The following is a 12600-nucleotide window of genomic DNA, read 5'->3' as shown; positions in this document are numbered from 1 at the left end:
AGCTCAAGAAACTCACCAAAGAGAAAGGCTACCTCCCAGAACAAGTCTTCAACTTTGATGATACAAGCTTGTTCTGGAGGAAGGTGTCTAATCATACCTACATCCACGATTATCAGTGCCCAGCCGTCCCTGGTGATCCAAGCCTGGAAAGATTGTCTGACTCTGGTGCTGTGTAGCAACATAACAGATCACATGAACAAATGAGCAAGTAATCTACAGGCCCTTAAAAACAAAGACAAAAATTGCCAGCCTTTGTTCTAGCAATACAACAAGAAGGCTTGGGTCATGGCCATCTTGTTCTTGGAGTGATTCCACCAGCATGTCTTCATTCCTGAAGTGAAGAAATACCTTGGAGAAGAAGCTGCTATTCAAGGTCCTCCTCATAACTGACAGTGCTCCCAGACACCCCCAACCTCTCTGCTTCAGTAACAGGAAGCAATGTTCCTGCCTCCTATACCACATCCCTGCTGCAGTCACTTAACCAAGGCATCATCAAGTGCATTAAGGTGACTTACACTTGCCTCACCTGCAGGAGGATTGGGGCTGCCATTGAGGCCAAACTGACCGGAGCATCATGGATTTATGGAAGTGCTTCACAATTACAGAGGCTATCAATGCCCTAAAGCCCGAGACAGTCAATGCATGTCGGAAGCCATTATAGAGTGAGGTAGCCAGTGATTTCAGGTGCTCCCTTTACTCTTGATGCAGATGTCAAGAACACCTTGAATGGTGCCAGGAAAGTTCATGGAGAAGAATTCTCTGACATGATTGAGGATGATGTTTAGGAACATGTAGAAGAGCATAGAGAAACCCTTACCAACGAGGAACTTGAAGATCCGTTGAAATTCTCTACAGATGATGATGATGATGGTGGTGGTGATGGTGATGATGGTGATGATGATGGGGGTGGTGGTGATGATGTTGGTGTTGATGATGATGGTGGTGGTGGTGGTGATGGTGGTGATGGTGATGGTGGTGATGATGCAGCAGAAAATTTAGAGGAGGCAGAGTCATTAATTTGGACATTGAAAAATCTGAAGCAGGTTTTAAACAGGCACAGATGTGAAAGGATATGATTTTTGAGCACAATCCTTCAATGGAACAAAGCTTCCGTGTCACCAGAGGGATGGATAATAACTTGCCTACAACCACCACAATATTTGATGATGCAAAGAGAAAGAAGAAACAGCTTCCTAAAACGTTGCTAACTAAAGTATTTGCAACTGTGAAATATCAGTCTTCCACACTTGAAGATCCTGAGTCCTCAACCTCCACAGATCCCGATGTTAGTCTTACTGACCTCCTCCAAAGCATCAACATCTACAATCAGAACCCAGTTCTTCTGACATAGATGATTCTTCTCACATCCTGTGAGAAGATTCAAGTCAGCCTGATGGCTCACCTACAGCCCACACAACTGGTCACCTCACCACATCAGCACTGTAAGCACCATACAGCAATCATCACCATCATTACCACCATCATCACACACGATTACCAAGAGAGCAGATCCAGGATTTTGGTGTGTGTATGAGTGAGAGAAAGGAGGGGGAGAATAAATTTATATTTTTTCTCTATTTATAATTGGATTTTCTATTTACTTATATTTTAAATAATCCATGTTTCATTCTATGTGTTTCTCTTTCAGGTCATTAAATGAAAGCAATCCTTACTAATATTACGTTGTTGCTGACATGTACTATGTAGTTAGGCCTGAGATGGTTGTGTCTGTACTGAACACTTACAGACCTTTTCCCCCGTCATTATTCCCTAAACAGTACAGAATAACAACTATTTGCATAGCATTTACATTGTATTAGGTATCATAAGTAATCTACGGATGACTTAAAATGTTTGGGAGGAGGTATGTCAGTTATATTCAAATACTATGCCATTTTATTTAAGAAATTTGAGGACTTTGGTATCCATGGGGGGCCTAGAACCAATCTTCCAGAGATGCTGAGGGACGACTGTATTTACTGTGTGTTGACTTTGGTCCAGGAACAGTACAAAGTACTTTGCATGCACATCTCAGTGAATTATTCTCAGTCATATGTAGCAGTTCTTCTTATCCCACTTTATAGATGGTGAGACTTGTTCAACCTAGCATAAACTACTTAGACAAGTGGGCTTTTCCATTTAACTTTACTCTAAGGGAAACTGAACCTATGATTTCGGGTTCACTGATTCTTTACCTCCCTGACTATTTTCTTTTTTTTTTTTTTACATGTTGATTTAATTTTATTTAATTTTATTTTTTTAACATTTTTTATTGATTTATAATCATTATACAATGTGTCAAATTCCAGTGTTCAGCACAATTTTTCAGTCATTCATGGACATATACACACTCATTGTCACATTTTTTTCTCTGTGAGTTATCATAACATTTTGTGTATATTTCCCTGTGCTATACAGTGTAATCTTGTTTATCTATTCTACAATTTTGAAATCCCAGGCTATCCCTTCCCACCCTCCACCCCCCGGTAACCACAAGTCTGTATTCTCTGTCTATGAGTCTATTTCTGTCCTGTATTTACGCTTTGTTTTTGTTTGTTTGCTTTTGTTTTTGTTTTTTAGATTCCACATATGAGCGATCTCATATGGTATTTTTCTTTCTCTTTCTGGCTTACTTCACTTAGAATGACATTCTCCAGGAGCATCCATGTTGCTGCAAATGGCATTATGTTGTCGGTTTTTATGGCTGAGTAGTATTCCATTGTATAAATATACCACATATTCTTTATCCAGTCACCTGTTGATGGACATTTAGGCTGTTCCCATGTTTTGGCTATTGTAAATAGTGCTGCTATGAACATTGGGGTGCAGGTGTCATCCTGAAGTAGATTTCCTTCTGGATACAAGCCCAGGGGTGGGATAAATGCTGGAGAGGCTGTGGAGAAAGGGGAACCCTCCTACACTGCTGGTGGGAATGCAGTTTGGTGCAGCCACTATGGAAAACAGTGTGGAGATTCCTCAAAAGACTAGGAATAGACTTACCATATGACCCTGACTATTTTCGTAGGAGCCCTGTAACGGTACACAAGGTGCAAAGACCATTATAATGGACACATTGTTTCTGCCTTGCTACATCCTTTCCTATCTTTTCGTAAAAGAGTTCTTTTCCTTTTGGAAATTGCCCTTCCCACACTATATTATACAGATGGAATTATTAGCCAACTGACCCAACTCCTTCCTCGCCTGAGGTCTAGAAATAGAAGCCAAACTGCTTGGTCAAAGAACCCATCCCGGGACCCAGTGAGGCCTGGGACAAACCTATTATCCAACATGGACAAACAGATAGTAAGAGATGAACTTGTAAGGAAAGTCTAGCTCATTCTTCTGGGTTCACTAACTCCAAGGACAAGTAACCCTAGAGCTTCTGGGGGAGGAATCTACCAGAGCCTAAAGTCAACACAGAACAAAGTAGAATCAAAACAGGGCTCTGATGCTGTCAGGACCTTGATCCAGCTTTTCCTGGAGCTGTTTCATTTCTTGAACTTCTCAGTTACATTGGTCAATACCTTTCCCTCTATGTTAATGGTAGCTTGAGTAGGTATCTGTCACAACCAGAGAGACACATCTGATGTAAAATGAAATAAAAATATATCCAGCAAAAAAGTGATCTGAGAGAGGGGGTTTGACTGTCATTGATTTCAAATTTTACCCTCTGAGACAGATAAATTTATATATTAAACACTATGACAAAAATTGTTAATATCAATATTTCAGATATGTCAATCAGGAAATTGAACCTTAGAAACTGGATAATTGAGTGTAAGAAGGATTTTTAGCCATTGACTTAGTTGTAACAATGATGTGACATTTTCCAGAGGCTTCTGGATAATTACTCCACTTTAACTAAACCAGAAAGATTAATATACTAAGAACATTCACAGCAGTAGACCAGGACATCCAGGGGCCCCACCCCCAGCCCTGTGCTTAGATGGCCCCACTCCACGTATAGTGCTTTAGATGGCTACCCTCTGTTTGATTCTCTGAATTTCCACAGAAGTTGTCAGTGTCACATTTTCAAACTTATGAGTTAGCCTTCATGGACACCTGGCTAACATCTCAACTTCATCATCAATTAGCTAAGTCATCTTGGGCAAGTCATTTAACATCTCTGAATCTTAGTTTCACCATATCAAAGAAAGACAGAGTCCTCGTTCCACTTGGCTTGTAGAGGACATCTAGTAAGACAACAGATACAAAACCACTTTGAAAAACATAAGGATTATTATTATTAATTCAAGAGCAAGATTCCTCAGGCTGGAACTCAGTTTTATCCTGTGCCCTTTGCCAACTGGGATCTGGAGAAAATCTGTGGTCTTATCAGAAATTCTGAACAGAGACCTGTCACTGGTTGAACTTAAATGAAAATTATGTTATAGCCTAAATGCCCATCAACAGATGACTGGATAAAGAAGCTGTTGTACAGCTATACAATGGACTACTATTCAGCCATAAAAAAGAATAAAATAACGCCATTTGCAGCAACATGGGTGGACCTGGAGATCGTCATTCTAAGTGAAGTTAAGCCAGAAAGAGAAAGACAAATACCATATGATATCACTTACATGTGGAACCTAAAAAAAAAAAAAAAAAGACATGAACTTATTTGCAAAAGAGAAACAGACTCACAGACACAGAAAAACATACTTATGGTTAACAGGAGAGGGGAGGAAAGGGGTAAGGTATAAATTGGGAGTTCAAGATTTGCAGGTACTATTATGTATAGAATAGATATACAACAAGTTTATACTGTATAGCACAGGGAACTATAAACAATATCTTATAGTACCTATAATGAAAAAGAATATAAAAATGAAAAAAAATTAGGTTATAGTAATAGTACAAGAACCTTGGTCACACCCCTAATCTGCCTTTTTGACTATCAGCCCTTTGTCACCAACAAAACTCTATCCAAACCAGTTGATTTTCCATCTCCCAAACACAATCTAGAATTGGTTGTAATTCAATCACTCTCCTCACCTCAAATGTGCTCTCTTGACTCATCTATCCCTCAACATATCACCTAACCTAACCATCCTGCTGTGCTTTTGAACTCAGAGCACCCCAGGGCTCATTTGGTGATGGGTTGGGTTATTCCAGTCCCTATGTGGTTCTCTGAAGTTGTCCTGTGAATTCCTTCAGATAGTCTTCATCTACCCTGTCTCTCCAGTTAGATTTCAAGTCCACTACAGCCAGTGACTGGTTTGTACTCTTCCCGTACAAAGTAGGTACTCAGCAAATATTTGTGAGTTAACTAAGCAGCAAAATGTCCAGATGAGGAAAATGGCTGAAGACAGAAGAATCTATAATGAGATGAAATGAAATGAGGAGAGAAAGTTACAGGACAGCAGGTTGTCAATTGGAAACTGTCAAAACAGACCAAGGAGCTACTCTACTGGAGAGAATTCCAGAAATATGAAATAAAATTTTTGGAATGGAAAGAAACTGCCAGGCAATCTAATTCACACCCTTCATTCACTGAGAATAACCACCTACTAATTTCTCTGACTTATGAATTAGAGTTTTTACATATTTAATTTTTCTATTGTAAAACATGACTCTTGGCAATTTCTCAGAAACAGGGTCCAACAGAATGGGACCTTGAAAACATGGCAAGTCTTTTATGGATATAAGAGATTCTTCATTTTGCTAGAGTCAGACCAGATGTCTTGAGCCATATTTGTGGTATCAATTTTTGATTTTACATTTCTACTTGGAAAAGAATAATGATAACCAGGAAGACAGGATTACTGACCTAGAAACATGGAAAATGCAGAAGGGCTTCACGATCAGCCCTCTTGAGGGACTGACCTCCAAATCCTGGTAGCCAATTTCTCAACCTTTGGTATAGTGTCAGAGAAAGTGAGGTGGGAAACCCCATAAAAAGACAGGCAGGACCCCCAGGCAGGGCCACTACTCTCCTGCCAGTGCCATCTGGTTCCCTGACCCAGTGGCTTTATCTCACTTTTTGCCTCTGAAATGGCTAATTTCTAGGAAAGTGGAGCTCATTCTTGATTGGCCCATTTCCCTCACTCCTGGTTGGTTGATTTGTAGTACTTTATTTGCATGGAGCTCACTCCTAATTGGTTAATTCCCTCACTCCTGATTGGTCCATTTCCTTCACTCATGATTGGTTATTTCTCTCCCCCCTGATTGGTCCATTTGTACAAAGCCTGTTCCTAATCAGTCAACTTTTGTTACACCTTATTTACATATGATGTTGCAAAGTGTAAACTGGCAGCCTATAAAAGCCTGTGTAAACTTGGAGTGTTAACTTTTCTGGGCCTGCTGGCGTAATAAACCTGAGTTCTCCAGTGCTGAGTTCTCTGAGTGCTGCTTGGTCTCTCGCCCAGATCAAGGTTGCTGTCACAACTGAGCTGTAACACCAAGCTGTAACATTGAGCTGTAATATGTTTTTCTGCAACAAAAGCACTGTCTTGAGAGTCTCAGAACCTCAATTTTGAGACTTTACACCATCAATTTTTGATCTGTGACCACTAACAGGTTCCCAAATTCTGATTAGCAATTTTTTTGTCTTAAAAATAGGATCGTTGAAGGGATTAAATGAGATAATATATACAAAAACATTTTGCTTACAGAATAGCACAATGGACACTATTACCCAGCCAGCCAACTTACATTAAAAACCATTTTAATCAGTGCCTGATCTTTCAGAATCTAAGAGCCAAAATGTATTCATACCACCTTGGTAGCCCCTTGGTTATGCATCTCTATCTGGTCACTAAATAGTCAACAAATTCTGGCTCTGGTACGTTCCAGCTGTTCTAGTGTTCCCCCAAACTCACGTGACTTCAGCAAATGACCCACAGCCAATAGCTTTCTGCTCTACAGTTAGTCACATCAGGCTGAAGACTCCCAACAGTGTGTTGAACACAGCAGTATCTTTTCTTGCTTCCCAAGATTTCTGCAAAGATGGGCTCTTCCACAGCATAGGAGCCTATCTCTACTACCAGCACTCGATCTCCCCAAGACCACACTTCTTTGGTTGTTTGAGGGGCTCCATCTTGCACAGATGCTCATCCCCCACAGGGCTACTCCCCACTAAAAGCATCAGTGAAATCCTCCTACCCAGAGACAGTCAGAGCGTGCTCATACCCAGGACCCCTCCCAGATGCCTAAAGCCAGCACCAGCTTGGAAAGTCACCTGAGGCACTCCTCAAAGATCACCTGCTCTTGTCCAACAGAATAACTTAGGCTCTCATAGGGTAGGAGTCCTGACCTCAGAATGTGAACGAACCCTAATGATCACCCATTCCAGCAAATACTGTGAAACATACTTACCTGAGCATAAAAGCCACAAGGAAGGGAACACATTCCCATCTAAAAAGACCATTATTCACATGCTAAGGGACAAATAATAAGACACAATGCGGAATGGAGCATTAGGAGCTCTGATCTAGATACCATTCTGAGAGGTCTCAGATCATGTTTAACAGAGCTGAAAGGGATCCTAGTGACAAGGATGACCCCCTCCATTTGCAAAAGACACAAGTCAGGCACGGAGAGAAGAAGCTGCATACCCAGGATCACCCAGTGAGAGGGAAAGTTGGGAAGAGAACGTAGGGCTCTTTGAGTCCAGACTCTGCTGCCGCTTCCGTAATGAAATAAACATCTTCTGCCCTGAACTGACTATAACCTCTGGCCGCCTCCTTAACCAAAAGGAAGGGGTATGGCCACATGCTCCTGGGCCTGCCCCTCGGGGTTCCCTGCAGCCCAGTGACTCTAGGCACAGAAGTAGAATTGCAGTCAGACAACCTGACGGTGAACTTCCCCCAAACTGGGTATTTTCTCGAGCTCCCGTTCTTGGTCTTATACCATGCTACTTCCCTTGGTCGGTGAGTGCACCACAAATACTGAGAACTGATCGGTGGGGTTGATTCGCTAATAAATAAGGTTTACAGCTTCCTTCCTGAACTTAAAGCCAAAGCAGCTCTGCTCTTTTCCTCCTTTCCTTCCTCCTCGACTTGCTTATAAATTTCAAGACTCATCATGTAGTAGGTCAGGGAAGCAATTACTTTGAGGTTTACCCTCAAAAATGAAAAAAAAAAAGCAATGAAGTCCGTAGGGGAAAATTCCTGTGAACCACATGTGAACCAGAAAACATTCATTGACTCCGATTACACACACGCTTCAGGGTTCTCTAATCTAATGGCCCATCACGGAGTCAAGAGCTATTCCCCTGGCTTCTGAGCGAGACATGCACACAGTCCTTTAATCCAGGCAGGAGGTGAGGACAAGGGGCAGATCTAGGGGCAGAGGCCGCTGACAAACAGAGGATAAAGTCAGAGCTGCAGAGACTCCAGGATGGCAGCCACGATGTTTGGGGGTCTCGGGAACAGGAGGCCCTGGGTGTGTATGTGGCAGGAGGAGCTGGACCAGGATGCTGAACTGCTTGGGTGCTAAGCCCATCCTTAGGGCTCTCAGTCAACCAGACACATGTCCAAGTGCTCAGAAGTACAGGGGAGAATTCAGAGCAGCAATTTAGAGGCAAGCAGGCCATTTTTCAAGAACATGTTTCTTCTCTGTACTAACACAATACAGGATTTATTTCTGTATTATTTAAACAATATTAGATAATTCACATTTGCATACCTACATGTGAGCAGATACATCTCTTTTAAATTTTTGCACAGAGCCCAGACTCCCAGTTTCCCGGGCATCTCCTGGTCCTCACAGTTGCTACCACTCCCATGCCTGCCTCTCCCATCCCCTCATGTGACCACAGGTGGACAACAGAGATGCAGGTATCATCACACCACAGAAGTAGCAAGGAAAGGAAAACACACAGAGGGTAATTTCTCCAGAAAAGAGCTTTGATTCTTTCCACTCCTTCTCCCCCCATGAAATCAGAAGTTAGCAGAGGCCCATGAGATCTCAATCATTTCAAATATCTCTGTGGCCTAAATGACATTTGGGATAACACAGAACCAAGGTATGTGTCTCTTAGTCTGACCTGGCTGCTCGCCATCCAGGAGACAGGCTCCCAAATGGCCCCTCTCCTAAGTCACCTCAATAAACCCCTCGGGTCTCGCAAAGCCGTATCTCCCCTTCTCAGTTGGAAAACAGAGAGCAATATTCAGAGTGGAGGTACTTGTACTTGGTGTGTGAAATCTGCTGTGTCACTGTGAGAGCCATTCACACACTAAGCTTGATATGGGCGACTTCCGCCAGCATTACCCCGGCACATGGGCTATCAGCTGAGGAGGAGGGAGGAGCCACAGGGCAGAGCAAAAGCAAACTCTGAACCCAGCATCCAGAAAAAGGTCAATCGAGTTAAAATAAGGCAATGCCCGCTGACCTTGTTTGCATAAGCAGACTAAGAGTGGAGGCCTTTTTAACATAATGGACATGACAGAGTCCCTTAAAGTAGGTCAGTGATCCAGGCAAGGCCTGCCAGGGTCTCCCAAGGACTCATGGTGGGAGGTAAGGTTTCTTCAGCTCTGGAATCCAAGTGTCACAAAAGGCCACAGCCAACCCCCTTGGCTGCTCCTCCAGTGATCTGTGCAGACACAGGGGCCTCTGGAAAGAAGACTCTATTCAATTACCCCGTGGGCAAAAAATTCCACAGTTGCCATGAGAAGAGATAAACAAACTGAACAACATGATTACCTCGATTTAGATACAAAAGGCATGGGGGCGGGGAAAGGATGCTGGGATCCAGGGAGAGGCGTTGGTGGGAATCTGTTTCCAGGGGCTCTTAGCACCTGTTTGCAAGCACATCTCTCAAAATAGCATTAAGCAACAAGTTTCTAAAACGGCAAATTGCATGCTCCTTTTACCCGGGAGAGCTTTGTCATGGCTGAGATGCTTACCCAAGAAATCTTTTCAAGGGAGCCTATGGGATAAAGCAGAGCAATTTGGAACATGTCTGCGGCCATGGAAGCAGCGGGAGCAGCAGCAGCCCCCGGTGTGTGATGCGGAGAGGCCGGAGCTGGGCGCTGCCTGGGCCCCACCTCCTCCCCAAGCACTCACCATCAGCAGGCTGAGAGCTGAGTCGGGCACCAGCTGCACTGCCATGGTCTCCGATTCCCATGCACGAACGCTCCCGCAGTCAGTCCGCCTGGGCCCTGGGTGACCGCAAAGCATCCACAAAAACCTGCAGCAAAACAGCCAGGAATCCAGACTCAGGGCGCAAAGGACTCAAGATAAAGAGAGGTCGCATTTCACAGTGGGTAGCTGGGGAGCTCAGGGGGATGCTGGAAAGAAGGGGTGGGAATCGTGCATAGGGAGAGAGGGGAAAAAAAGGAAAATAGGAAGCTGCAGGTTATTTAAAGGTGAGCCCTGCCTAGCTCCGCCAAGCTGCACAAGCACAGAAAGCACATCAAACAGAAACAGGAAAGCTTAGAACATAGGATGTTTAACTGGTACCTTTGCCTAGGCAGCAACTCTTCTTTTAACTGGCAATTTAAACATTTCCTACTGCAGATAAATCAACCAGCCCGAACAACCTCCACCCTCCACCCCCTCGCCTTCTCTGCATCATCTTTCAGCAATTCTGCTGCAGAAACACGCTGGATGTCAACCTACCGCTCGCAATCTGGTCAATGTCTTCCTTCCTGCAGAAAGGTGTGTCCCTTTTTGCAAAATCAAGTATCTGGGAGCGAGAGAGAGCACAGCCCTGACCACAAGCTCCAGGCAGTCACTGGAGATCAGCAAATGCCCTCACCATAACCGAGCAGCACGTCGGGGATGAACCGACCCTTCCACCATCCCCAAATCTACTTTTCCTCCCCAAGGAGACTGGCACGCTGAGTTCGCCGTTAGGCTAACGTACTTCGGAGGAACATGTAATTACACTGCCTGTTCTGTGAGCGTTTTGATCTCCCTGCCTGTACCACATGTACAGAGCAGACAGACACCCTCTACCTCTCTCTCCCTCCCTCCCTCCCTTCCTGCCTCCCTCCCTCCCCTTCCCTCCCATCTCTCCACCAGGCTGCCTGCTAGGAATTTTGGAGGAGCCTCTCTAGCTTTGGGAGGCTAATTTGTAGCAAGGGACACTGCTTAAGACACACAAAAAAAGCAAATTAGCCTCAAAAATTATATCAAACAGCATTTTCAATGGGGGAAAAAAAAGGAATCTGCCCAGTCTTTTTATATGATGATTGGCTCAAAGCCTTCCCAGATTCAAAGAGTTAAGAAAATTAAAGCATCCTTTTCTTAAAACTGAACACTGTCAAGTTTATATTTTCTTATAGAATTCACTTTTCAACTAAAAATGGTAATTATAAATACTTTGGGTAACAATTTCTTGTGTCCTTTTCTGATTTCTTCCTTCACTCACCTGCTGTAATGACTCCAAAATTTCCTTGGAATTAACGAGACAGTGCAGAGTATAAGAACATGGAGATTAATTTTTTAAATAAGAAGTGGGGGGAAGAAATGAATAAGCTTTATACGTTCCTGTGAGCAAGAATAGCGCTGCCCCTATGTAATTTATACTTTCAAAAGCATTTATTTGATCACAGTGCTTGGCACAAAGTAAGTGCTCAAAAATATTAATTGAATGAATGAAAAGTTTCTTTTCTCATTGTTTATCCTATGGTAGCCCAATTGGTCAAAACTCCCTTCCATGTTGTTTGGTTGGATTCTAATGCCTTTGACCTCAGAAACCTCAGAGAATCACTCCCCACTGTCAGGCTCTTTGAGATTCACAGCATGATCTGAGTCGTGTGTGTGGCTATGCACTGAGCTGTCAGAACATTCTAGATTTGCTGGTGGGTTTCAGAAAATGATTCAGAATTAACCAAATTAATCAGAAGATGCAAAACTCAATCATAATCTCTCCCTTCAAGGAGCTTTTTTTCTGGTAGATGTGATGATACCAAGAATCATTTATGATACAAGACAACATGTGTTAAATGCCGTAAAGGGACCTAAAAACGACTCAGGCAGCACAGAGCAGAGTGAGTTTACTTTTGGCTTCATGAATGGGGTCATTTTTGAGCTAGAACTTGAAGACTAAGCAGAACACCTTTCTTATGGCTTCTGCTTTATGATTCCATGTGGACCACATGCTTTGGAAATACAGAAAGCATAAGGAAGAAAAACCTGAATATCGGTGCTATTCAACTGGTAGACATGGCAGAGGGGGTGATGTGCCCCACAGAGGGCCCAGCCAGAGCAGTGCCAGATGTGGAGAAGTCCAGGACACACTCAGGGTTGACAGGGAGGCCTGAGAGATTCCATGTCCACCTCGAAATGTTGGATCTCGGCACACCTGACTTCCTCTTTCCGTACTTTGCTTGGAAAGACTCACCCTGAATCTTTGCCAAGAAAGAATCTAGAAAATGGCCTGCAGCAGATCTCACATGTGAAGCCATTATTGGGAGGTGTAATCTCAGGGCAGCAAGAGTGAAGGAGCTGGGAAGGGGCAAGAGCAGGTGCAAGGTGGTACCTACGAAGCTGGTCACAGTACAGATGCTCGGAGGTGAGGACTGGCATCCAGACAGGTGTGGAACTTTATTCCCTGGGATGGTCCATCAAGGAGAGGAAGGTGGGGTTACCAGCCTGCTCCTGCCCATCAGCTGACTCTTGGTCCAATGGACTCCATAGGTCGTGAACTCC

The 12600-nt window shown here is 43.5% G+C and overlaps 1 protein-coding gene across 2 annotated transcripts in view; it reads right to left on the bottom strand.

Moving 5' to 3' along the window:
- The window catches only part of FRMD4A (FERM domain containing 4A), a 576901-nt gene extending 566068 nt beyond the window's left edge, over window positions 1–10833 (bottom strand). Inside the window, exons 1-2 of one of the 2 annotated variants that reach the window (XM_074358292.1) lie at window positions 10564–10833; window positions 10009–10132 (exon numbers count right to left, since the gene is read on the bottom strand). In XM_074358292.1, the coding sequence (XP_074214393.1) occupies window positions 10009–10122 (114 nt within the window). In that variant the 5' untranslated portion in view covers window positions 10123–10132; window positions 10564–10833. Of the gene's footprint in view, window positions 1–10008; window positions 10133–10563 lie in introns of those variants that run through there. The other variant, XM_074358293.1, reaches the window with a different exon arrangement.
- Between the last annotated feature and the right edge of the window lie 1767 nt (window positions 10834–12600).

Source organism: Camelus bactrianus, chromosome 35, assembly GCF_048773025.1.
Source record: "Camelus bactrianus isolate YW-2024 breed Bactrian camel chromosome 35, ASM4877302v1, whole genome shotgun sequence".
In the NCBI taxonomy this organism is placed as follows: domain Eukaryota; kingdom Metazoa; phylum Chordata; class Mammalia; order Artiodactyla; family Camelidae; genus Camelus; species Camelus bactrianus.
The sequence above is the reverse complement of the archived record's forward strand: the minus strand, read 5'-3'. Positions and strand labels throughout refer to the sequence as shown.